This window comes from Pogonomyrmex barbatus, unplaced genomic scaffold (assembly GCF_055798465.1).
Source record: "Pogonomyrmex barbatus isolate J1 unplaced genomic scaffold, ASM5579846v1 scaffold2, whole genome shotgun sequence".
NCBI lineage: Eukaryota > Metazoa > Arthropoda > Insecta > Hymenoptera > Formicidae > Pogonomyrmex > Pogonomyrmex barbatus.
This window is the reverse complement of record NW_028297116.1, coordinates 24,832,268-24,859,943: the sequence shown is the minus strand read 5'-3', so window position 1 is coordinate 24,859,943 and position 27,676 is coordinate 24,832,268. Positions and strand designations below refer to the sequence as shown.

The 27,676-nt window shown below is 28.8% G+C and overlaps 3 protein-coding genes and 1 long non-coding RNA gene across 8 annotated transcripts; 1 reads left to right on the top strand and 3 right to left on the bottom strand.

Annotated features, from left to right (window-relative positions):
- Window positions 1–6: 6 nt before the first annotated feature.
- On the top strand, window positions 7–1,470 carry LOC105422460 (dimethyladenosine transferase). Its single transcript, XM_089076029.1, has 5 exons — window positions 7–124; window positions 200–368; window positions 576–921; window positions 1,024–1,130; window positions 1,333–1,470. Exons 3-5 carry the CDS (start codon window positions 589–591, stop codon window positions 1,373–1,375), a joined length of 483 nt encoding a protein of 160 aa, XP_088932155.1. The 5' UTR covers window positions 7–124; window positions 200–368; window positions 576–588; the 3' UTR covers window positions 1,376–1,470.
- Window positions 1,471–4,091: 2,621 nt separating this feature from the next.
- On the bottom strand, window positions 4,092–8,756 carry LOC105422461 (uncharacterized). Its single transcript, XM_089076028.1, has 7 exons — window positions 8,538–8,756; window positions 7,295–7,735; window positions 6,921–7,148; window positions 6,544–6,815; window positions 6,147–6,344; window positions 5,801–6,011; window positions 4,092–5,623 (listed from the first exon to the last, which is right to left on the bottom strand). Exons 2-7 carry the CDS (start codon window positions 7,696–7,698, stop codon window positions 4,489–4,491), a joined length of 2,448 nt encoding a protein of 815 aa, XP_088932154.1. The 5' UTR covers window positions 7,699–7,735; window positions 8,538–8,756; the 3' UTR covers window positions 4,092–4,488.
- A 425-nt stretch (window positions 8,757–9,181) lies between these two features.
- Window positions 9,182–12,691, bottom strand: LOC105422462 (rho guanine nucleotide exchange factor 39). 4 transcript variants are annotated; one of them, XM_089076460.1, is made up of 9 exons: window positions 12,491–12,691; window positions 11,848–11,919; window positions 11,639–11,769; window positions 11,353–11,574; window positions 10,953–11,139; window positions 10,439–10,851; window positions 10,230–10,367; window positions 9,472–9,723; window positions 9,182–9,380 (listed from the first exon to the last, which is right to left on the bottom strand). In XM_089076460.1, exons 2-9 carry the CDS (start codon window positions 11,864–11,866, stop codon window positions 9,237–9,239), a joined length of 1,506 nt encoding a protein of 501 aa, XP_088932586.1. In that variant the 5' UTR covers window positions 11,867–11,919; window positions 12,491–12,691; the 3' UTR covers window positions 9,182–9,236. The 4 variants fall into 4 exon arrangements, with proteins under 4 accessions (XP_088932586.1, XP_088932585.1, XP_088932587.1 ...); XM_089076459.1 differs by having other exon boundaries at window positions 11,848–12,691; XM_089076461.1 differs by lacking the exon at window positions 11,353–11,574 and having other exon boundaries at window positions 11,848–12,689.
- A 7,353-nt stretch (window positions 12,692–20,044) lies between these two features.
- On the bottom strand, window positions 20,045–27,656 carry LOC148936824 (uncharacterized). 2 transcript variants are annotated; one of them, XR_016139045.1, is made up of 5 exons: window positions 27,031–27,656; window positions 22,532–22,760; window positions 22,139–22,229; window positions 21,695–21,815; window positions 20,045–21,269 (listed from the first exon to the last, which is right to left on the bottom strand). It is a non-coding gene; the product is annotated as an uncharacterized LOC148936824 (long non-coding RNA). The 2 variants fall into 2 exon arrangements; XR_016139044.1 differs by having other exon boundaries at window positions 21,681–21,815; window positions 27,031–27,603.
- Between the last annotated feature and the right edge of the window lie 20 nt (window positions 27,657–27,676).

Below are 27,676 nucleotides of genomic sequence, written 5' to 3'. Positions count from 1 at the left end.
GGAATCTTATTTAATAAGGATAAGGGTCAGCATATATTGAAAAATCCTTTAATTATTCAAAGTATAGTTGAAAAAGCTGCCATTAGGTCAACTGATGTTGTATTGGAGATCGGTCCTGGTACAGGTAATATGACTGTGAAAATGCTGGAGAAAGCAAAGAAAGTAATAGCATGTGAAATTGATTTGAGAATGGTAGCAGAATTACAGAAGCGTGTTCAAGGAACTATATATCAATCAAAATTACAAATAGTGATTGGTGATATATTAAAATCAGATCTACCTTTTTTTGATTTGTGTGTCGCTAACATTCCATATCAGATATCATCACCATTGGTATTCAAATTACTTACACATAGACCACTTTTCAGGTAATTATATATTTATACTATACATTATACTATACATACTATACTATACATTATAATAGATATTCTTAAATGTTCAATTCTAAAATAATTCATTAGTTATGAATTATGGATTCCTATATAATATTAAGAAACATTTTATAATGGTTCTAAGTAGAGCCAGCAAATTTTTAGTACACAAGAAAAATGACATACATGTATTTTTCATAGATATGCTGTGCTTATGTTTCAAAGAGAATTTGCAGAACGTTTGGTAGCTAAACCTGGTGATAAATTATACTGTCGCTTAAGTATTAATACGCAATTGTTGGCGCGAGTAGATATGTTAATGAAAGTTGGAAAGAATAATTTTAGACCTCCACCCAAAGTTGAATCAAACGTAGTGAGAATTGAACCAAGAAATCCGCCGCCTCTGATTAATTATCAAGAATGGGATGGTTTGATACGAATAGCATTTAACAGAAAAAATAAAACATTATCTGCAGCCTTCAAGCAAACTACAGTTGTCACTATGTTAGAGAAAAATTATAAAATTCATTCTAGCTTGAACAACAAAGTAAGTTTACAAAAAATAAATAAAAGAAACTTGTAAATATGAATTAATCTTTGATGTTAAAATATTTGTTATTACATTTTTTATATTTGCATATATTTATAGATTGTACCAGATGATTTTGATATCAAGCAATTGATAAACTATGTATTAGAAAAAGCAAATGCTGAAAATAAACGAGCTAGAACTATGGATATAGATGACTTTATCAGGTATGAACAAGTTAACATTTCGTATCTTTTGTATACATTGATTTTAGTAAAGCTAACTATTCAAAATTATTTAAAAATTTTTATATAGCATTAATTCTTTTTATTTAGTGTATACATTTTGTTGTAATATAATCATAAAAGCTAAATCATCAAAATTAATGACAAAATATGAACAGTTAAAATTAACTATACTTTTTTTCAGCCTTTTACATGCATTCAATGCTGAAGGTATGCATTTTACATAAATTATGAATTAGGACACTATGAATTAAAATTATTCATAAATATATGTATATAACTTAAAATAATATATAAATAAACAAGCTTTTGTGTAAGAAAATGATTCTGATGTGTTTTAAGATGTATTTGTTTTTAAAATTATACTTATTTTTTACATTATATAAGGTAATTCTTATAGTAACCAATTTATATCACTGGAACAAAAAAGTATCAAATGTATAAAAAATTGGTTACTATAACTAATACATTACTGATGTATTATATATAATCAAAACATAACATGATCAATCATATCAATCATACATAATCAAAACAAAACATTATATATAATCAAAACATGTATACAGAATTATATATATGAATTAGATGTTATTATTAATTAGATGTTATTATTTCATATTTATATTTTCTATGATTCTATTGACATACAATACTTCTAATTTATTTTTTCATGTTAAAAAATTACATTATTCAATAAATGCATAGATTCAATCTTTCACATATAAAAAAGGAAATTATATTTCTGTAAAAAATAATTTGTAGTAAAATTATATTGAAGAAGAAAGGAAAATAATTACTTTAAGGCTCCTGACTAGTTATCGCGGTCATATTGGAATCATGACGTCATAGGCGAGAAATGACAAAGTTTATGACGGTAGTTTTGCAAATAAAGAGATATTTGACTAAAATAACACCTGATATGGCTTTAAGACACTTGTGAAAATGGGTGGCTGCTATTCTTTCTCTTCTTGATAGTCAATAAAATGCTGTAAAAGGCGCGTGAAATGAAGCTTGTTCAGATAGGAGACACACGATTTGACAGCTATTTAAAGAAGTGGAAAAAATGCTTTCACATATAATGTCCGACAATAATTTTAGCTGCCGCCCATTTTTACGACTCTGGTAAGTACGAAACAAGTCATATCTGTACAATTAAGCACAAAATAACGAAAATAGTTATAAAAAATTTCATTGTCCGCATGTCACTCGTATAAGAATGAACAAGACAAGGATAAAATGAACAAGGATGTATGAGCTCTATTTTTCACTGCGACAGTACGTCGCTACCATCAACGCGGAGTTCTTCGCTGAATAGTTAGGGGCCTTAATACGTGAAAAACTATCATGCTGCACTCATGCATGGGCGTGCGCGCGCGCGCGTGGTGTGTGTGTGTGTGTATGTGTGTGTGTGTGTGTGTGTGTGTGTGTGTGTGTGTGTGTGTGTGTGTGTACGTGTACGTGTAAATAAATATGGAATATCTAAGGCCCCATAGCATAAGCATATAGATATAGAGCATAAGCCCGTAAGGCGAAATGGAATGATGCTGAATATGAGGGTCTAAGTTTTATTAATGATGCACATGCTCAATATCGTGTGCGATAATAACGACTTGGCAATTGCAAATAATAAATGTAACAATATGATAAAAACTATTCCGTTGAAAAAAAATTAATCTCAAAATCAAATCAAAATCTCATAACCAAACAAAAAACCAATTAGAAATATGAGAAGGGTTAATATTATAATACGATAGGAATCCTTATATAATAATAATATAATAAATTAATAAGCATTTAATTATTAAATTATTTATTTAATTTATTAATTATTATTTTATAATTCAATCTAAGTTTGACATATTTTTGTATTATTGTTCGAATTAAGTGAGTAATATGATTCTCCATGATTGAATGGTCATGAGCGAGTTCTGTTAAATTCTTAAAAACATCAGTTTCTATAAAGCTTGTTAAAAATTTTCCATTTTTAATTTATACAACACTGACAATTATGAAATATTAATATTCAAAAGTTGTATATCAGTTTTCCTCAAACAATTTTATACATATCTATCAATGTCAATACATTTGTGTCAATACATTTGTGCACGATAAGGGATCTACGATGCAAGTCTTAGGCCCTGCACACAATGGAGGAAATATATATATATTAGGAATAGAAATAAATATTAAATTTAAGAAATAATCATTTAAAATAAAAATTAAGCGTAACGCACAATAAATACAAGTATAAAATATAACTATATTGAGAATTCAAAAGTCCATTTTTTCTTTGAAGGAAATTTAAATGGACAAAAATATGCAAATTTTTTAAGAAATGAATTACAAATATTATTAGAAGTTCCATTGAGGCCGTATTGGAATGCAGTTCCAGTATGATGTCATTTTGAACAGCTTCCAAACTAAAGTAAATAAATATCTTCATTGAAAACACTTAAGTTTTTTTAAGTTCACTTTTCTTTTTCCCCACATAAATCTGATAATATTATATTCATCTGAAGGACAACATATCATATGAATTTGTTTTTTTATGAACAACATTATGAATAACATTACTACATTAATGAAAATATGCCATTCCATTTAAAAACATTGTGATAGCATTGAGATCTCAAAAAATATGACTGTGAGAAAAATTTGTTACTCATCATAATATGTGTCCCTTTGAATCGAACAACTTTCCTCTGATATTTTCTTGTATCGTCGAAAACGATATTTTAAATGTCAAGTTATAGGAAACGATCTGTATATATACGCATGCACGCACGCACACAGCATAAAATGTGTGTTATATGTGTTGCATATAAATGTGTGTCATTGTGCGCATATTACATTTCCATAAAAGATAATGTGATAACATAAATTTTTTGTCCTGCAATATATAATAATTTTTGCATGTCAGATATTACATTGACAACAGTGTTTTGTTAAGATTTGCAGTGTGCAAATATAAATTTATTTTAATATATACATATTTTTCATCATAAACAAACGCATTACTTATTAATATGGATAAAAACTTTTTGCACTATAAGCAAGTATACAACAAAATATAAATATCAATTTATAAGGAAAGAGATAGCCTCAATCAATATCTTTTTAGAATATTGCTGAACTTACATAATAATTTTGTGATAAAATCATAAAATGATCTTAGCATGATAGACCGATATATGCATGTGAATAAAATGATACAGACTATATTAATATCAAATTAATTTGATTAAATATTATTCATTGCCTTTTTTATAAAAATTTATATGTCATTATTCTAAATCAATATTTATTTTATATTATTTAACACAAGTTGTATATGATATTATCCCGAAGTGGAAGAAGATTGAAGGCGGTGTCTTCTTTTCTTTGGTCTTGATTTTTTTTCATTTTCGGATTTTCTATGCTTCAATTCTTTGCGTGATTTATATTTTTCTTTATAATCGGAACCATTGCGATCGGAATGTTTTGTCGGATATATTTCATTTTTTGACGATATAGACATCGTTAAAATTGTACTCGCATTGGATTGTGATAAATTAAATATTCTACTATTGGATTTATGGCGCTCTTTATCTTTATGTTTTTCTTTACGTTTTGATTTTCTCCAATGTAAATAAGATTTATTAGAATAATTACTACATTGGCTACTACATCTTAAATGATCATCCTCTGAATCTGAAGAATAATATACTTTTCTTTTTGATTTAGACTTATATTCACTTCTTGACATATCTTTATTTACTGAAGCGTTATTGTCTTGACTTTCATGCTCGTTTGTATTTCGAGATTCTCGGTGTCTATAATTCGGCCTGTTATCTCGTTCAGAAACATTAGAAGATGCACTATTACTTCTAGATCTGGATTGTCTACTTTCATTACACTTTGGATTTCGATTCTTAGGCTTTTCCAAATTCGTAGCTTTCTCTTTATTTCTCGTTGTTTTTCCTCTTTTCGCTGTATCGTTTGTATTAAAAGAATCTCTTTTCAACTTGTATTCTCTATAAGACTTCTTGGTTTTTGTCTTGTTATCAGTTTCTGTGCTACTACTATCGTTAGACGAATCTTCATCTGAATAGCTTTCTTCTTTTTTAATAAGTTTTATTCGTCCTGTATCTTTAGCTTGTATCCTATATTGCGCCTTTCTCGATCGTTTCTCATACTTTTTAAGCAATTTCAGTGATTCAGATGAACTGGAATCACTGGAAGTAGATATCTTTCTTTTCTTAATTGATTTGTTGCGATTTCCTATTCCATATGATCTTTTATGTTTTTGTGCAACTATCTTTTTCCCCGATTTCTTCGAACATTTTTGTCTATTCTGTTTTGGATTGTAATCACTGTCAGAAGTAGTAGTATCACTGCTTGTTGCCGAACAAGATGATGAAGATAATTCTTTTGTGACATATGACGTACTTGGTAGTGATATATTTTCTGGATGTATTCTTCTCGTGATTGTTCTAATAATAAAAAAATATGACAACAAATATTTAGAGTTATATATCATATTTGTATTAATAATGTAATTTGTATTAATAATAACTAATTTCTAAACAAACTTCATCGCAATATCAATCGCATCAATATTAGAATTGATTTGAAAAATTGAACGTATTACAATAATTTTTTTAACTTACTGTGAGCTCCCATTTGATATATGAGAAACAGATACATGTTCAGAGTCAGAAGAAAGTAACTCTATGATTTCCGGTGTTCTTTCATGACGTGGTTTTACATAACCAATTATTTCACATTCTGATTCAGAGGAACTTGATGAAACGATTAAGAGTTCTGGTACATTGTTAAATGGCTCTATTCTGCGATACATTTGTCCTACTGCACTGGGACCTTAATAATTATATGTGTTCTATACATTATATATTATGTACAATTTATGCTTTTATTATGCTACACATATGCTAAATTGGAAAATATAACACAAAATATGATTATTCACTTTCTCTTTTTTTCCTCTCTTCTTACCTGGCATACTAATAGAATGTGGTAATGTATTCGGCATTTCAGCGTTTACTCTCAAATCAATTGCTTCATCAAGTATTCGCACATCTGAATTATCAGATATAAGACTACTATTGCTGCTACTGCTGCTGCGACTGATATTGTTACTATTAATACTAGATGTAGGTGATTCAATACGAGTTACATATTCATTTGATAAACCTGTGATAAATATATCGATTGTATTTTATATATATATATATATATATATATATATATATATATATATATATTATATATATATATATATATTGATAATTATATAGTAACATATACTTTAATAGTTGTCATTATGAAATATATATATATATATATATATATATATATATATATATATATATATATATAAATAATTACATACCACTTGGCAAATAGGTAACAGATTGATCATATCCATATAAATCAAAATTAGTTTGGGCAAAAGTCAACAACTCGTGTGCAAAATGATTTGTATGTATAGAGAAAAATGGTCGTACAATGTTCCGAAATTCTGGACTTCTAATATCATATTGAATTAAGGCATCTGTTATTATACTCAATACATATGCAACGTGAGTTGGTTCATTATTAAGTAAAACTTGTAGTTCTCTGTTCAACCATGGTATAAGACGATCTAATTCTTGTGGTTGTCTCCTGTGATACAACAAATAATTTCTTATATGTAAAGAACTTTTTATTAAATATAAATTTACAATTTATAACAATGATAATAAAAATAAAGTTATGAAAAATATTTACCTATAATATTCAGGACTACATTCGCGGAAACGTCCAAATATGTCAGGTAATGAAGTAGCCCATATACCATGTCTATAAACAGTACGACGATAATCTGTCGGATTAGCTCGTCTACGTCTACGTTCTTCCCTAGGCACTTGAGGTGCCATACTAGGTAATTGCTCGCGTCTTGTAACTTGCTCTGGATTTAATAACACTCCATGTCGACGATTGCTAGTCAATGTTGTTCTAAAAAATAAAAGATAAGATAGATTTTATAAAATTATTTCATAAATGTACACTCGAGTTATATAATTATGTAATGCATAACACACATACATTTAATTATTTTATAATATAATTATGTTTTATAATATTCAAATCATATATTATACCTGTAAACAAATCGACGAGGAACATCCCAATCAACATCAAAATTAACACCCAAAGTAGCAGTGACTTGAGGCTGTGAAATTTGTGACACCAATTCACGTGGTACATGATATTGATCATAATCTTCTTCGGATCTTACATTGTGTATAATCGACTTGAATGTCTGTTTGCACAAAGGGCATTCTGTTTTGATTTTAGACCACTGAAGCAAGCAAGTAAAACAGAATTGATGCAAGCAACTGTCTGTAAAAGACGTATTAACCAACTTCCCCAGACAGATGCTACAATTTGGAGGTGGAGAAGTTGCGCCATCATTTCGCTCACTACTATCAGAATTTTGTATGGGAGTTTCAGATTTTATAGGTTCTTCCATACCTCTGTTCTTTATTTCTAACGGACCTTCCATTGCTATCTATCGTAAATGTTCATTCACTAAGAAATTTCTGTAAGGCAAAAAATTTCTTATTCAAGAATATGTAAATATAAAATTAAAGGTAATATGATATTGAGTAAAATTATACAAAAGCAAGTTATATAGCAAAATTGACTTGAATATTCCAAATTGTACAAATAAATTATTACTGTTATTATATATATATATATATATATATATATATATATATATATAGATAGACATATATAGACATATGAACATATTTTGACATATGGGTCTATATATATATATATATATATATATATATATATTAGTCAAAATATTAGTTACACATAAACAAAATACAATCTGATTTTAAAAAATCAATCAATCAATTTATTTTTGAATTATCATTTAATATTCCAGGATATAATATAACATAAAAAAAATTTTATCAAACTTTCCCCAAAAATCTTTAACTCGCATGAATCAGCATATATCTTGTCATCGTTAAATTACGATATTATATCCCAAGATGCAGCGTCGTATTACATGCACGAAAGGAAAACAGTGCTAGAGAGACAAACACTCGCGTAGAACGGAATCTCGTCATATCTGTATGTACATCGCAGGTTTTCTCATATTTTTACAGCAAAAAGAGATGAAAAAATGATTTCCAGATTTTGTTCGAATATCGAATATTCAATTAGAAATCATATGGAATCATTATTAAAAGATATTGGCATATTTGATAATAACACGACAAAAATGTCACAGGAGAGACGTTACGAAGCCATTGGCTATCCTCAATGAATTTTTCTCAGTGGTATCCGATTTTTTCGTGCCTGCTTTTCACTTTTCTGCTTCCTTACCTGTTCCTGTTTCCGACGTTAGACGTAATATTCTGTAAAAAAAATTTACAACTGTCCTTCTGATATCGTCCTTCGCTATAATGTCCCAAACGCACAAATACGCATTCTTCCACGATAACCTCCTGCAGTTGATCGCAGTTCTCCCACGATAATTCCAGCCGCAAACGAAAACTGCGACAGCAATCAAGCGCAATGTTCCCAGTTCCCAGAGCTGAGGAAAATTTCACTACCTGACAGCATTGCGCACGCGCGTAATTTATCTCGATCTAGGGGGATACGCTTCTTTTTTTTGGTTGAATAAAATTTTTTTTTTAATCATTTTGAGAAAAAAACGTTATTTTTTGAGCTTCAATTTATATTTCAAGTACTAAAAAGTAAAATTTTTATTTTTCAAATATGTTTGAAAGTTCTTTAATGTTTGGCCACGTAAAAATTTAATATTATATGTAAAAAATTTTTAGTTGTAATTATAAAGCTATAAATAAATCGATCAATTGCCATTCAATCAGTCAAATATTCTCATAATGTAATAGGAATATTTATGATTGGTTAATCTAATTTATAATTTTAGTCAAAACTTTTTCGTGACTAATGATTTTTAACTATTTATATAAATTTAAAATAAAATACACTCAGTTATAATATTCTGTAAATTATAATACAATTTATTTTTTTCAGTCTCACATATATGTGAATAGATTATCTAAATGTAACAAAATTCTTTATGCTTGTATTAAAATATGTAAAAAATTTGTTAATTATTCCAGATTGTGATGCATGTTCCTTGCTCGATGTGATTGGGCATAAACTTGTTTTATATGTTTCTGTTGACGCTGAAAAAGTCTAAAAAAACCAAACACTTTACTTTAATAAATATATTATACACAAATAAATTTATAGTATAGATTTTCGTGGATATTGCATATCTATTCACCTCGTTATAACTGTTGTTGCTTGACTTATTCAAATATTTATATGCAAATACACATTGCTTATTTTTATTTTTACATGATTTCACTTTCATATTTTTCATTCGGGGAGTATTATCATCAGCTTTGGAATATTCATCTTTTTTAAATCTCTTGACATTGATACAAAATGGTAAGCAAGTTTTGTCGTCTTGAGCATTCTCATTTATTTCATTATCTTTTTTGAAGTACATTATGTTGGAGGTATCCAATAATACCTAATGTTTAATATAGACATGTGCGAATCAAAAATCTTTAACAGCGAATCGAATCTCATTTTTGTTTAAATTCGAATCAAATCAAACAAAATTTTATTCGAATCGGATAGAGTAAAATTGAATTAAATAGCGTAATTAATTAAAAACATAATTATTGTAAAATTATACGCGTATATATGTGAAACGAAATATATCCTATTATTTAAAAAAAATAGCCATACTATTCTTCCTAATGGAAAACATAATTTAAAATTGTTAATATGTGATTAGTATTTGAATCATAGAGATTCAAATCCAAATCGAATCTTATTAAGTCAATTTACATTTGAATAATTCATACATTTCTAGTGTAATGTAGAAAATATATGCTAAAAATATATGCTAATTCTCTATATCTAATTAGTTAGATGATTAGTTAGATCTGTAAATCTTGCTAAATCAATTGAGGATATTTCATAAAACATATAAAAAATTTGATTAATATACATACAAAAGATAATTTTTACCTGTTCATTTTTCACGTATCTTTTTCTTTTAATAGATTTTTTTAGTATATCGTCTGATGGAAATTCATTAATATTTTTTTTTCGAAGTGGTTTTCTTGAGCTACTTTCTTTTCTCAAGGTTTGTCTACATTCGATATACTGAAAACAAAATTATATCAATACATAATGAAACAGCTAGGTATATATTTATATTTTTAATGATACAATACTTTTTTAATAGCACTTTGTATAGATTGTATCCATTCATCGCTATCATCCTCTTCTGAATATAATAAAAATGTTTCATGTAAACACGTTATACGGAACAGTTTTTTGCTAAGAACACAAGTTAAATTACATTTGTTCAATGGGAGAACGCAAGATACGTTCAGCGATGTTCCTGGTTCGCCTTTACAATATAATAAAGTGTCATTTAAAAGAATAAAATATCTTCTATAAGCAGAATGGCCTCGTCTTGAAACACGCATCAATGATCCTTGCTTGATCAGTATTCTACCAGGTTTGACAAGATTGATCGAAGTAACAATGCACTTCTGAAGATTCAATAGTTTTTGTGTTTCTTCATTCTGTGCAATTAAAGTATTTATATGTTTTGCAGATTTTTCAATTTCAACCAAACATGCTGCAATCAAAATTTAAATAAAATCATATTAGAGACATAATTCAAATACATATAAGTTATTTTGTAAATTTATAGTCGCATAATTTTAATGATATAATTACTTTGTAAATGTCTATATTCTTTGTGTTCATAAGGAGTATGTAGTAACACTTCTTTAATAAGTAATTGATATCTTGGTACTCTTTGCACTGGTGTAATTAATAAGGAAGACAATTTCCTGCCTACTTCTGGTCTTGTTTCTTGATCAAAAATGAATTTTTTAAAATCAGGATCATTCTCCTGATTTGTCTGAAGAAATAAACTTACAGATAAACTTTAATATCAATGATGATCTCTTTATCTATATTTTAATACAAGTATTAAAATAATTCGTGAGAACATATATTTGTACAAATATGCTTATTTATAATGAATATATGAAACTCATAAATCTATAAATTGCCAATAAATTAAAATTTTTTCATAAATTTAAAAAAATTATAAATATTAATTAATAATTACCTGTAATAGATTTAACATTTGTACATAATCATAAGCATAAACGGAATATAATTTGAAGAATGGTGCAAGTTTATGAAATATTCCAGCTATGTTAATAGGATTATGTTTTAATCCTGTCACTAATTCACCACTCACGTTATACAACATCTTTATATTCTCAGAGAAAGTGATAAACAATGGATGATTCAATAATTTTCTTTCAAGAATAGGTTGTAAAAAAAACTGAAGGATTATATATTAATAATAACATACAACTATTGCATAATAAAATATATTAGAAACGTACTTCTGTCAAGATTTCCAGTTGTTGTAAATAAGTAACTTCCGTGGTCAATATTTCTTGAATGGCTTGTGATCTTAAAGCTTTTTCCTTTTCTTCTGTGCATTGTACATTATTCTCGTTCAAAGCACGTAAAACTGAAAAAAGAAATGATATAAGATTTAATGTACAAATCATTGAATCAATAGTATCAAAAATAAAAATTCAAGTTATACCTTTCATACGACTCCGCATGCTCAATATATTTCTTTCATTTATGACTTGTTTTAATTCCGAACTAAGACTAGCTTGGGGCGACAACAGCGAATACATGAGTGTATTAATGTATAAATTATTTAAAAAGAAAATTATATAATAGTAGTGTCTCAAATTCTCTTTCTTTCTCTTCTCTATATATATTATTCTATCTAAAATACGATATAACAATGTACAAAACTAGGATTCCCAAAAAATGCCCAAACGACAACTCGCTATAGGTTCCAGAAGTATCAATGCGTCAATTCTGAACAGCTAAGGCGTCACTAATCGCCAAATTTGAAAAAACATTTTTAAGGCACCTTGCGCACAATTTAAGAAATACTAAGAACAGAAATAAATATTAAACATTAGAAAAATTAAAAAATTAAGAATAGAGATTAAATATAACTCATAATGTACATAAATAAAATAAAATAAATAAAATATAAGATATATAAATATGTCATATCTTATTTGTATATTTATTGTGCGTTATATTTAATCTCGTCAAAATTTTTTTATTTTTTAATATTTAATATTTATTCTTGTTCCTAATTTCTGTTTTCTAGTGTACGCAAGATTTGAAATAAAGAATAGATAGAAAATAAAAACAAATCGTACCGTATGTACAAACCGAATAATAAGGAAGTTCTGCAATAATCAGTTCTGAAGTACTGATTCTTTTCAAAACTAATAGTCATAATATAAAATTATAGCTGCAGTTCATTTAGGCCCGGTTTGTCAGTTTAACCCGAGTCTAGCTAAAAAATGGCCGTTAAAATTAACGTTGGCCATTGACGAGATACTATTAAAGACTAACGATCTTACGGGAGTTAGCGGGGCAGGAAAAATTCACTGTACGCTAACACCCTCTTCGAAAAGTTGCGGCCAGAGTAGGAAACAAAATCGATAAGAAACATATCGATAAGATATTATTAGACTCACAGTGAATACATTTCGCTTTTCTTATCCCAAAATGTTATTAGTGTTAAGGAATTCGTACGGCATAGCAAATAATGTAAAAATTAATAACGTAATAATAGTTTACAAGAAAATAAAAATAGATTTAAGTTAAAAAAATAACTATATAAATTATAAATTATATATTATATTTATAAATGTCAAAATTATATTAAATAAGAAAAAAACATAAATACTTAAAAACAATATAATTTAAAAACTCTATATAATTAATAAATTAAAATAAAATTAACAAAGAAACGGAAAAGTATAAGACGCTGGTCGAAATATTTTTTGTGATTAGAATTTTTACCAAAGCATTAGAATACATTCAGAAGTATACGAAAAATGTATTAGACTATCAGATGTGCCGACATTTAAACAGCGTCTCATATTAATACTCATTTGAGCTGTATCTATTTATTTAAAAATCGTACATTTTTTTACATTCGCCAATGCCTAGAACTCTTTAGAAAACTCTTTAGAAAACTCTTTAGAAAACGTTTTGACATGTTCAAGACTATACGAAAAGTATATTTGTTAAATCAGAACTTCGAGATTTCAACCGTTTCATATTTTTCCATCTAAGAATGTGACTTAAATAAAGAAAAATTAGCCAAGCGTCACATTCTTAGATGGAAAAATATGAAACGGTTGAAATCTCGAAGTTCTGATGAAAAATCTTTATTTAAAAATCATATATCACCGCCAATGCCTAGAACTCTTTAGAAAATCCTTTAATATGTTCAAAACTATACGAAAAGTATATTTATTAAATCAAAACTTTAAGTTATTGGTCTGCGTTTCAGCTCAATTTGTTTATTGCACTGATAATTAACTTCAACTTATTTAAAATTTTTTTTGTTTTTATATGGGAGAACTCTTTATAGAACTCTTATAGAATTATAAATTTTTCAAAATCTTACGTTTGCAAGCGTCGAAACTCGTTTAGAATAAAATGAGCCGCAGCGTGAATCTGGCGTCCACTTTGTCCAAACCGATTTTTTCACTTTAATGTAAAAACTATTTGTTTAATTTATCAGGAATAGAACTATTAAAAAGGAAGCTAGAACTCTCAATAATTTGTATGATTTTTTCCGCAAAATAAGACGCTAGCTTTACACACACCTTTTTTTTTGTTCTCATTGTCAGTAAGACTAAAATATTTATATTTATATATTTACTATAATAGTATTGTATATTAACTCTGAATCACTTAGTTATTAAAATATAATTAATTTATTTGTTAAAATTATTGTTTGAAAAAGTATTTGTTATTTGTTCTAACAAGAAAAATAAAAAACCTATATTAAAAACTATAATTTTAGTTAATATCTAAATATTATTAAAAGTACTAGAAATAATTTGTTTTAATAGAAGGGACATCTTTTAAATTAACTAAATAATTAATTAAATAATATTAATTAAATAATACTAATAATTATAATAATTAAATAAACTTATTTTTAATTTATAATAATTTATAATTTATTGTTGTACCCCGGATGGGCTACAACGATAATATTAGAGATAGTCGGGTTCGTTAAGCCTAAGGAGTTGGGACTCCGAGCAGGATCAAAAGAATGGAAGGAAATCTTCTTGAAATCACTAACACACTTTCTTTATGTTACTTGGTTTATTTAACAATTGCACAATTTCTTGGATTTAGTATCGCTTATTTTATTTCTTTCACACACGGTTAAACGTCGGCGGGCGCGTATCGCGTTACTCTGGCGGCCGTCGACCGAATATATCACCTGAGACGCTGATAGTACGGCTCGCGTGAACTTTGCTGTGCTCGTGTAATATCTTGCGCGATAATTATAATAACGATTCCGAACGACACGTTATTCTTTACTTTTGACTTTTGACTCTAGACTCTGCTGATTCCCCCTTGTGTAACCGGTTATATAGTCTGATCGATGCCCGATCAGCATTCTGATCGATTGCATCAATCGGTTGCGTGATATTGATTAATCAATATTACGCTCGATTTGATCATCAAATTTAGGCATTTGCTGATCAGCTTTTTCGCAATGTTCTCGCGATGCATTTCTGCGGTCTTTCGAAAGACTGGTCGCAATTTCGGCGGTCACACATTTGTGTCATCTTTCGAAAGACTTTTCGAGATTCATGCGACCTAATTTTGTTGCCATGCGGACTACTTTTGTTATTGGTTATTATTTTATTATTGGTTGTAGACCTGGCTACAACATTATATAAAATTATTTATAATTAAATAATAAAGTAATTAAATTAACTAAATACCCAAGTAACAAGATGTCGTCAATATAATGTCTATTTTAAGTCATTAATATCATCAAATTTACGTCATAAAAAACGTCAAAAAGGAACACACAATGACGTCTATAAGTGACAGACCAATGATGTGATACTTATGACGACAAAATAATGGTTACGTTCCGATATTGCTAGTACTAAAAATCTATAATACGTAACACCTTTTACGAAAAATAAGTAAAAAAAATGAAAAAATGAAAAAAGTGAAAGTGCTAAAAACATCTTTTATCTTCTATCGCCTCATGTTTTTAAAACGGCCTACCTATCCTTACTTGGGACCCTGCTGCTTAACTTGCATATGGGATGAAATCTGCTACTGAAATGATGATATAAATGAATATGGGATCTTGACATAAAATATGATAGATCTGGTTAATCTAGTGAATCTTACTGATCTGATGAATGTTACTATGTTGTATAAATAATCTCAATTTTAAAATCTCGATTGCATATGTAATTTTTGTAGATAATTTAATTACATATATAGAGCCGTGAATTTATATTATTTTTAATAAGAATCATTGTTTTTATAAAAATTGTTTATAAATTGTATATATTTTATTTATTTGTTTATGAATTTGTTAATAATTATGTATGTTAAATATGGGAAATATTTTTCTTATTTATATATTATAATTAATTAAGAAAGATAATACATAATAATGTTACGTCCAGCCCGAGGTAAATATTTTTTTTGAAAATGGATGGGGCTAGGAAGGACGCTCCAAATACCCTCTCGCAGGTGGGCGCGCTGAGGCGTCCCTACGAGTCGGACACACTGTGCAGATCCACGAGTGCGAGTCAACGTCTTGAAAAAGACGCTATGACTTCGACTGCGTGACGTGCGTCCGTCGGTCCGTAATTTAGGCAAGAGAATTTAATCTCTTTTGCCAGGGACAGGACCATGTGCGAATCTTGGGATAACGGGGAATGAAAGAGGGAGAAAATAACTAAAACGATAAATAATTTAAATTTTACATGTAATTAATAATTTTAAAAACGATTACAAGTTTAACTAACTACAAGATCTGTGTCATTATTTCTTGTGTTGAAGTACATTTACTGAAGGTACATTTGATAAAATAGAAAAAGGTGTTACGTACGGAAATTCATATAATGTAAATGTTCTAAAAATTTACGGATGTATTATTTAATTTCCGTGTACAAATTCAATTATATGTGTATGTTTATCTACATTCTAATTATTCTTATCTTCTACATGGTTTAGTATATTTAATCTATATTTTGATATTTTTATCCTACGTTGTTAATATATTTAAATCTATATTTTGTTATCTGTGTGTGGTTGTTTCGGAGAAGAGGTCGGATTTCTGATGGTGAGGTCTAGGGGAGGAGGGGAAGGAGTCCGGAGTTCGCAGAACTCCAAGGATTTCTTGGTGCGGAAATCTGGATATTGGAAATTTGTGTCATGGCGCTCTGGGAAGAGTGCGCTGAAATCTGAGGGTGACCCAGATTCGAATGGTCTAATCGGGGAAATAGGGAATAGGACGGAGGAGATATGCACAAATAATAGGGTCTTCTCCTGGAACAACTCGTGGTTTCTTCAGCATGTGTAAAAACCTCGGATGTCCTAGGCGAGGAGTAGTTGGCTGATCGACGAGCTCGCTTGTTGCGACGATAACGGAGCCTCTTCAGAGCTCGCCTCCGTCTCTGAGCGTCAGAAAGAGAGGATGATGCAGATTTCACTAGAAGAAATAGATTTGGAATATGAAGGAAATGTCATTGGTCGTAAACCTTAAGGCTATCTCTGAAATATTTCAGAAAACCAAGAGATCCGACGAAGGAGAGAAATTAAGAAGGGAAAGAGAAAATTGTAAAAGGGGAGAGAAAAAAAAGAATAGATTTTCCGAATTATTCGGTGGCCATGAACCTGTTGAGTGTTCCACAATGCATAGGGAGTCAGTGAGGTTCGATGGCCGAAGCAAACAGAGAAGAAGAAACAGAGAGAAGAAGAATAAGTAGAAACGTGCTCTAATCGAAATGTAATTAAGAAATAATAATAAAATAACGAAAATCTCAATTCTTTTTATATAATTATTCAAGATTTTTTATGTAAACTTTTTATGCAGAAATTAGTTGTTCTGTAGAGAAAAACTTTATTTAATTTGTACTACCGCTCTTTTGTTTGTACTCTTAACCCGAGTCATCTCATTTTTTTGCGTAAACGGTCACTTGGGATGTTTTTTACATCCCAATTAAAAGTCATTGTTATTCATTACCTATTGTAATTATTGATTGTTCTATAACTTATTAATATCTAAGGATATTATGGATATAGATTTAATCAACATTTTTTGAAAAAAATAAGGAAAAACCAAGATAATAAACAAACGGAAGAAGGACATTAAGTAATTGTGATGTGATTTCATTTTTTTGACGATGGGATATAGAAAATATCAGGTGACTATTCTCAGATTAATAAAAATTTAAGTTAGCAGAATAACTAATTTTCGCATCACAATGAAAGTACATAAATCTTTTGAAGTATTCTTAAAGTACTTATATAAAAAAAATAGTTTTTATCATTATTTCTTAATTACATTTTGATTGAAACACATTTTTATTTTATATTTAAGTAATTTTAAATTCAAGTTTCTAAATCACCACAAAATTTTTTTGTATTATTTTTAAATGCGATCTAGGATAATCTCATAATTTTTTCATTGTAAATAAAAATAGTCCTTAAATTTCCATACTGTAAATATGTATTATTAAATCTTTGTTAAATTTTCTCAATTAATTTACGTTCAATTACTTAAAAGAAAACAACAATAAGAAAAAGAAGAAAGGAAGAAAAGAAGAAAAGAAGAATTTTTAAAAAAGAATTTAATGTTTAGAATTTATATGTTTTAGAACATCTGTTTTGTAACAAATTGTCTCATTTAATTTCTCAGGCCATATTCCGTACGTAACTATCGATAATGATTGATATCATTAGCAGCGAAAAACATCGTGGCAATTTTACGCTCTTACGGACAACCGTAAGCTGATTAGCTACCGTAACGCTTCAAGATGTTAAAGATATATAATAACACTATTAAGAAGAAATAATACGAAGAAAAATTAGTTAAAAAATTTTTATTTAACATATAAGATATTATATAATTTATTAATAGATAGAAAATAGACTTTGGATATATTTTCATTAAATATTAATATATTCTTTAGGAACACTTTATTATTACTTCTTTAACTTTTTATTTTAATACATTTTTTGTATTATAAAATTACAAAACTATCGATTTCAGAAATATTTTGCCACATTAAAGAGGTATTAATTAAATCAATGATTCAACAGTATCCTAAAAAATCAATAACTATGTTATGCTTTTGTTTTAATAATCAAGATCTTTATTTCAATTATACAATAGTATATTGATATATACAAGATGTTTCATTTTAAGTTATATGGTCGATTATCTCGCGAATCGATGATTTTATTGAAGAATGTTTCGAACGAAAGTTACATGGCTTGAAGGGGAACACATGATGGAAATGTGGACTTGATTTTGAGTGACCTTGTCAAAATCAGGTCAAAGTCATGTTAATGTTTTTTTTTTAAGTAGAAACCCCTATTTTTTTATTACATATTCTTGTAGCTTATCTCGAAAGCTTTCCAAAACACTATAATAAAGTTACGTTTTAAGTATTAAGTATTTGTTAAGTATTTGTTAAATTATCACTGATTCGGCCAACTAATAATAAGTAATAATTAATTAATACTGTTTCCATTAAGCTTTAGAAAAATAATAATTTAATGTTTTAACTTATTACTTTTCCAGCAAAAAATTAATTGTTTATATATAAATGAGAATATATATACATATATATATATATATATATATATATACATATAATTGTATATAAAATATATTTATACATATATTTTTCCTATTATATAATTTCACTTATCTACAAAAAAATAATAATAGGATAAAAAAAAAATTAAAAAGTCATAAAATCATTAATAACATTAATAACATTATTGTAATTGTGGCAAAATAAAATAGATAGAATATAGCAACAGAGTGACAAAGTAATATATCATAATATATTGACAGAGTATATAAAAGGAGTACAAGTGCAGCAAGGAGAAAGTAATAGAATCTTTTTTTTTATAAATGTCACATATTTTTGATATCAAAATAACAATTTATTATCTTTATAATCATATACAATACATATATAATTTTATTTAATATATGTCAGTGTATAATTTAATTTAATATATGTTAGTGTATACATTTTTTTATAATTGTTAAATAAACAAATTTAAATATTAAAGAAATTATAAAATATTTTCTTATAGGTAAAATATCTTCTAATTTAACTCATATGATAATTCCTGTTTTATCTTTCATATCCATTTTATCACAGTTTTATCTTCATTAATTTATCTACGGAACAGTCAAAACTGTCGGTAATCAACGTTCTTCAATTATCCCCGGGTCCCTAGGGCCCATTTAGTAGTGACGAAAATTTATTCATGGTTGTCGATCTTTAATAGTATCTCGTCAATTGGCGTTGGCGTTAAACCTATATTGCATTCTACAACTCATTTTTAATTCTAGGTTACATAAACCAGAGAGGAATCTGAGAGTGGCCACGTCGGCCTTTTTCGTGACACTATAAAAATTGCCGTACACTACCGCCACCAACGTCTATAATCGAACACTGGAACTATAAGTCACATCTATTTTGCGACACTGTTGATAAAATCATGTCTCGTGAAATAGATGTGGTACGAGTCCATGCTACATTGACAAATTGTAGATGAGAATGTATATATAATTATATATATATATATATTCCCGTATATATATATATATACCCGTATATATATATATATTCCCGTTCGCGTAATTTTTCTTTTATTATAGACTAAAGTATCGATTAATATTGACAAAAATATATACATTTATCAATATATTAATTTTTTATACATTCATATACATTTCGATTCGATGTTGATTCAATGTGTGGGATGACATCCATTTGACCACGTCCGATTGACCACTAGCCACTTACAAGGGCTGGCGCCTAGAATTTTTCAAGCGCTGTGAGTGGCTCGTGTCGACGGGTATCACCCCGGATGTGTATCAATTCCATTAACATTTTTCGCTGGGATATTAGTTCATATTAATTTCTTTCTTTTGTAAAATTTCTATTTGATATAACAAAAATAAATCGTGAAATTTATAAAATATGATATTTATTCATATAATCTATTGACCATTACAAAAAAAGTAGCTATTGTACAATAACTGTATGTGTAATAATAATAATGAAAGATAAAAAATAATTAAGAGGATAATTTTTGTATTTTTTCTTTTACAAAAAGTTAAGTTTGAAGATAAATTGGAATTGAAAAGAAAATTGCCCATATGTAATTATTTATATTTATGATTAAAAATGTGTGTGTGTGTGTGTGTGTGTGTGTGTGTGTGTGTGTGTGTGTGTGTGTGTGTGTGTGTGTGTGTGACTTAATTAATCTTAAAATATATTCCAGATAACACGACTTGATGATGTTTAAAAGTTCAATGTCTGTAAAACGTTTTTCCTTTCTCTTATATAACATTAAATTTAACTAAGGTAATCTAAATTGAAGTCAACGGTCAACAGCAATGTCAAGAAAATGACATGTAGATATATGTATATGTATAATGTAGATATATGTATATGTATATGTATTCGCATGAATGTGTCCGAACAGTGTATTAAACAAAAATCCATTTCGCTAGATCAAAAAAATTACTCGTACACTTTCTGTGAGAATGCCTTTATAAGATACCTTTTATATACGCGTGTTATTTGGAATATTTTAATAAAAGGAAAGAGCAAATGATGCATTTACTTATATTTTTGGCGACGAAAGACTTCTCTCTGCGAAGACACGCACACTTCGACATTTGATAGTCGACTGATGAAGTGATCGATACACATGATCAGCCAACGATGCCGATGCGTGAGAAACTTGGCAACCACGCACACTGAAGAAAAATCATGTGTGCTTAGCGCACAGCTTATCTTCGTTTCGACTGCCCGATAGAAGAACGATTTTCTGTCTCATTTCTTCCAATTGCATAATGACTCGAACCTCCCTCGCTGTATCATATATCTATTATGACAATGTTTTATATATAACAACAATAATATAATTCGTAGCAAATTAAATAAAGATTATGAATAAAGATATGTAATATAAAACAAATCGAGAATATGTTCAACAACCGAAAGGGACACGGATAATTTCCTCAGCAGGATCTTAGATATCTAACAACTTTTTCTCAAAAATGTTACTCGATTTAATTAATTATCTTTAATATTAACGACAGTCTTTGGAATTACCAATATTGTTTTTTATGTAAACGCTATTTCATGTATATTTTTCTTTTTCTTAAAGTAATTATCTTTTTTCTTGCATTTAGAATATTTGGAGATTTACTATTCCGGTTGCGCAAACCACAGTTAATGTTTAAAAAAAATGGATATTTTATGATATTGATTAAAGCCACGTAATATCGCGTACAGATAGCAATTTACTTGCAAAAGGTTGGTTCTGCTAAGAATTACGAAGTTTTACAAGGATGTAGTGAGATATCTTGCTTCCAATACACCGCAACATATGCTGCATCTAGATTTTATCCAACTATTTTGTAAGAAACTATAAAAGAAATATTAATTTCCATTTTATGCAAAGAATATATAATTTCGAATTCATATAATTTCGAATTTATGTATTCGTATATGTATATAAATATTTAAATTTTTTTAATATTAGTCAATTTTTATCTTAAATCAAGTATACTATACAAATCTTAAAAAGAAATTGCAACGGTATTTTATGTAAAAAACTGCAATAAGGCAAACTGTTCGATGCAGATAAAAAAATTTGTTGGGATAAAAATAAATTATTATATCAATTGCTATTTAAATTATCATGGCAAGTTTTAGGAATGCTTATTTTAAAAAACCTAAGACACTCACTTTTCTAATAGCTGTTGTATGCTGTACAGGCGAGAAGTTTCATTTTATCTCCCAGATTGGAATTTATTCGAACCAACGAATCAATTCACAGCTGCAATCAAAACGGTATGTTGTCAATCTGTTGTTGAACAAGGAAATAATGTGCATCAATGAAATATACAAATAATATATTAAACGAATATAAAAACATAATATGCTCACATTAGAAAATTGAAGTATATGAGATTTATCAAATTTGTCATACAATCAATTTATCAATTTGTGACATATATCTTAAAAAATATCTCAATACAAATATTATAAAAATCAAAGTATCAGGTAAAAATTTCAGTTAATTAATTGCAATGTCCTTATTTTTTACTATAAAATGAAAAAGATGTTTCAGAAACATACTTTACAAACGCTTTAATAATTCTTGCTTCCTGATCGTAATGAAAAAAAACGCCGAGGTTTTCTTCCCTTGCTGATATCGGTAAGAGCAATGTCCAACGTATCATTGCCGATCGTTCAAGTATAATTGCCTATTTCACACTTCTCGATATTTCAATTAATTTTGCCATCTCGTAGATCGGCTCCTTTTTCAATTTCTTTATTATTAATTCTCACAATTTCTTTCTACATACTGAAACATATTATGAAGAGATATTCTGAATTGCATGCAGTACATTTTGTAATAAAACGTATTCTTTGCCTAATGCAATGAAAACATCGTGCTAATAAATATCGTGCGCTATTCGCGGTAAGTTGTAATAAAACCTATTCTGCGCTTTGCGCAATTAAATACTAAAAATCATTTTGCAATCTGTGCAGTAAATTGTAATAAAACGTATTCTGCGCTTTGCGCAGTGAAATGTTAAAGAATATCCTATGCTATGCGCAATGGAATATAGTCGAAGACATTCTGCGCTGTGCGCAGTAAATTGTAGTCGTATAGTTCATTTGATATTTTAGATGCTTTTTCACTTAAATTTCAATTTCTTGATATATTGCTTTCTCCTCATCTTTTTTACGTCCCAGATGCGCACATTTTCAATCAGACACACCACTCACATTAGTCGATGCCTAGGAATTTTCTAATGAGTCACCTATCAAAAATTTTTCTATTTAATCGATTAATCGGTAATGTGTCCGATTAGACCTCACCCTTTTTTACATCTTCTTTTCTTTCATACTTTTATAAATTTATTACATCTCTATATCATATATATATATGTGTGTGTGTGTGTGTGTGTGTGTGTGTGTGTGTGTGTGCGCGCGCGCGCGCGCGCGCGCGTGCGTGTGTGCGTGCGTACGTGCGTGTGTGCGCGCGTGTGTATGTATGTATGTGTGCATGTTTCTTCTTTATTCTCCTTTTCTTATAAAATGATGCTCAAAATATTTTTTTATTATTCTTTTTTTATGGATTTTATCTCATTATGAACTGTATCGTTCATTTTTTATTTTATTTATTTCATTTATTCAAAATGTTTTTCATTTTTCTATTCGAAATATTGTATGTTTCTTTTTTCTGCACGATTGTTGGATATCTCGTACGAGAATATATTTTTACAGTAATCATATATTTCAAGACTTCCATTCCATGATTATAACATTTATAATTAATATCCAACCATCCAGCGTGACTTTTATTCGTAACATGCACACATTCAGTTACAATATTTTGAAGAAAGCGGTTGGATGCCCAGTGATGTTACCACATACGTGTAAATGTCATTAATTGTGTTTTTGTAATATTTGTAAACGGAGCAGTTGGTCTTATTAACTTTGTTACTGTTGGAGCATCTTCATCCTTATTTGAGTGTTTTCGAAATTCTATATATTTTTCACTTGCACTGTCGCATCATCCATGAAAGTTTTTATTATATCATTGTGACAATCCTCACAATTAGTTTTTGCAAAATTTCGTCGTGCCACAAATCGCGAAATATGTAATAGCATTTTCATCATAACCACACAATGAATTTATATTTTCTATATCTTCAAAATCTATATATTCCTCCACAAGTTCTACATCTTCCAAAAATAAATCGCTGTCAAAGTTATCATATTCTACAATGGAAATATTTATATTGCTCATGACTTTCTACTTCTTTAGTGAGACGACTTGGTTGAGTGATAAGAGCTTTCTCATTTTCTAGACATTGAACATTACCTTTATCATTCGTTTGGATATATCCTGTTAAGAGTATATGTCTAATGGATAATGGATCATACCATTCTTGCCGTTGGATTTGGATTAAATCCTCCGCGTTGTCTAAGTTTAGAAAATAAGTGCTCCACCAAATCTTGGTTACACAATCCTGTTGCAAGTTCAAATCCTTCAAATCGATTTGCAAGTCTCTCATAGGTTGCAAGAATCGCTCATACAGTTAAAACAAAGCCTCTAAAACAAGGAATTTGTGTTATTTTGTTTGGTGATTTTGATCATCTCGAACGCCAATCAATAAAATCTGTTAACAGAATATTTAAGTCAGGATTCTTGGAAGACAATGGTCGTTTTCCGCCAAATTTAACTTTAATACTATAACTATTACAAGCGTTGATAATATTATTTAAATGTTCTGCAAAATCGGCAGTTGCTTCCCATGTTTCAGTATTTAATTCTTTTTCGTGGCCAGCTGTTTTTATCGCAGCTGTGAAAGTATGACTAAATAACTGGAAAGCTCTTTTAACGTTCATTACTTCGAAATTATTCGGATGGAATGTGCGCTTCTGTAATATGAGATAACAGATTTGAGTCTCCTTTTGTAGCATTGTCGATAGACTACGTCATTTCGAAATCTGAATATGATGCAACTATTTTTCCATCACAGTAAAGCTTTGTATGTGTTTTCAAGAAACTTGTTAATCTTTTTATCAAATGTGGAAAATCAAATGGAGCATTATATGTTTTCCCATATGTTTTATTACATGTTTGTATGTAAAATATGATTTCTCTGTATTAATGCCCAGTTGAGCATAAGCACTTTGATTACTTGTGCATGTACTTGATCGCATGTTAGAAGTTGCACATCAACCCCTCTTTCATTTAATTTAGGCATTTTTTCACTAATATTATTATATCCTCCGCTTTCATGCATTTTCCCGGTAAGAAATATGCTAGAGGTTGATGTCATGGATGATGCGCGTTTGAACTATCTAAACAGAACACGAAGACACATTTAGATTTATCTGATGATCTTCCTAAATGTCCAAGATTAACAAGGCCTTCAATTAAATCTAATTTAGATGAATATTCCTTATGAAAGTTTTTATAGACATTTCGTCCCATTTCAAAGCGCACACTTTTTTCTCTAATGGAATATGAGAAATTTTTTCTTTTAATTTTTCAAATATAAAATCGCAAAATCCTGGTTGTATATTAAATTCTTCTAGCCACCTCCTAATGATTCGTTGTCCAGAAAAACTACATCCCACTTTTCTTAAACGACAGAATGCAGAAGGTGAATAGAAATATAATTGTCTTGATTTTTTCCTCTTCTGTTTATGGTGCACGTCTTGTATATAGTTGCAAATTTATCATTGCTTTTGCAACAGGATACAGATTTTGTATCATGTATCAATTTTTTTTAGCATCTTTTTCTTTGACTGTGATCTTTTTGACAATCTACATTTTCTAGCGATACGTAAGCGATATTTTAAACATTTTACTTGATTTCACAATCGATTTATGTCAAATTTCAAAGATTCAATTATAATGTGAGAATCTTTAACTTCCTTTGTCATTTTCTTTTTATCTTCTCTTTCGTTATTTGCATTATTATGCACAATAACTGTCGAAACTTTTTCATGCATAAATGGCTCAAGATTAATCCATTCCATAATATCTTCTTCTTCGTCTGAATTATGAAAACGTAAATGTGATGGCTTATACGTTTTTACTAGAGGCTCTTGTAATAATTGTTTTTCTATTATTATATTTTTGGAAATAGGCATAAATAATATTAAATTTTCCTCAGATTGGAGTTGCCTCATATTTTCTGTAGCAAGGCTCTGTATCATTTGAAATTTTCTTTTTCTAGAAGGTTCTTTGGAATTGTTTTGAGAGATACTTAAATGATATGGAATGGCATTGCATCCCTTTTTAATCCTTTCTTTATACTTTTGAGATTAAATAAATCTAGAGTAAAATGATCTTTGCACAATCCAGCACGTCGAATGGAACTGGGAGATCATCTTTCTAAATTAGTATTCCCTATAATAGTAATGAAATAAAAATATTGACGATTATATATTTCTTGAAGCAGTATAAAATAATAATAAAATAAATAGAGAAATTAAACCAATATATATATATATATATATATATATATATATATATATATATATATATTGTGACGAACATATCGCCACATATCGCGGATCTTAAAGCCGAACACACGGGATTATTAGACAAACACACATATACACGCACATTGAGATACCCCGAGCCGTTAGCTATTTACGTGGAATCGGCAGACAAATATGACGACTGTTTTTTTTAAATAGAGATTTCGCCTAATCGTTGAGAGATTGAGTGTTTAGGCATCTTCCCGAATTTCTTAGCATGCAGATTAGATAAGTTTAATTGACACGGGAAATCGGAGAAGGAAATAATTCGCAATTTTGTTAATACATTTAAATTGTAACGAGATTTAGGATCATAACATTGTGAAAAATATTTTAATGCGGATAGAAACATCTCGAATCAAAAATGTTATCTGAGCAACTGATCGTGCGAAAAGAAGGTCGACATTCGATTTCGAGACTCAAACTAGTCAGGACGCGCCGCATTTGTAAATTTTAAGCAAAACGACCACGTATTTTTAGAACCTAATAATTAGCCTGCAAATCTTCCTATACGCACTGACTCACATTCCAAAATATATATATATGTACATATATAAACTTACCACTATTTTGTATCCATAAGTGATATCTGGCATCTGTTTGTAACGGAAATTTACATATACGTTTTCCATGAGACACTCGTTCATTTATGCAATCTTTATACATGCACTTTATACGTGCATAAAATTTATTTCTCATATCTGTCATTATTTATTATACCTTGATTACTTTTTTTCTATTCGCTTGACTCTTCATCTAACTGTTCACTCGACTATTCACTTAAATATTCACTCTCTTTTTTCTGCTACACGTAAAATTTTTCTGCTAAACGTAAAATTTATTCACAGAATCACTTTTCTCTAATTCAGAATGATACATATTTATTGCGCGAAGATATCGTTAATTACAAATAGACATTAAACAACAAAAAGTAAACGAATAATGCTACGCATCTCGCAAACTTCAATCAATGATACGTGCGACCGTAACTGAACGTTGACTGTAACAGATTTCGCCGCATCGAAAAATAAAACTCTTAAAAATAATATCAATACATCTTTATCTGCGCGAAAAGAGATAAGCATATGTTCGCGCAAAGAAATAATCTGTCACATTTACTGCGATGTTTACGTTTTATTACAATTTATTGCGCACAGCGCAGAGTGCTTTTTAGTATTTAACTGCGCAAAGCGCAGAATACGTTTTATT

Bases quoted from the DNA above. Each gene is read 5' to 3' on its own strand.
- LOC105422460 (XM_089076029.1), top strand. From the start codon at position 589: ATGTTTCAAAGAGAATTTGCAGAACGTTTGGTAGCTAAACCTGGTGAT. The intron at 922-1,023 runs GTAAGTTTACAA...ATATATTTATAG, and splicing joins ATTCTAGCTTGAACAACAAA to ATTGTACCAGATGATTTTGA. The intron at 1,131-1,332 runs GTATGAACAAGT...ACTTTTTTTCAG, and splicing joins GATATAGATGACTTTATCAG to CCTTTTACATGCATTCAATG.
- LOC105422461 (XM_089076028.1), bottom strand. From the start codon at position 7,698: ATGGAAGGTCCGTTAGAAATAAAGAACAGAGGTATGGAAGAACCTATA. The intron at 6,345-6,543 runs GTATGTAATTAT...TATTTATCACAG, and splicing joins TGTTACCTATTTGCCAAGTG to GTTTATCAAATGAATATGTA. The intron at 5,624-5,800 runs GTAAGTTAAAAA...TTTTATTATTAG, and splicing joins ATATCAAATGGGAGCTCACA to AACAATCACGAGAAGAATAC.
- LOC105422462 (XM_089076459.1), bottom strand. From the start codon at position 11,944: ATGTATTCGCTGTTGTCGCCCCAAGCTAGTCTTAGTTCGGAATTAAAA. The intron at 11,770-11,847 runs GTATAACTTGAA...TTCTTTTTTCAG, and splicing joins CATGCGGAGTCGTATGAAAG to TTTTACGTGCTTTGAACGAG. The intron at 10,368-10,438 runs GTATTGTATCAT...TTTTGTTTTCAG, and splicing joins TACAAAGTGCTATTAAAAAA to TATATCGAATGTAGACAAAC.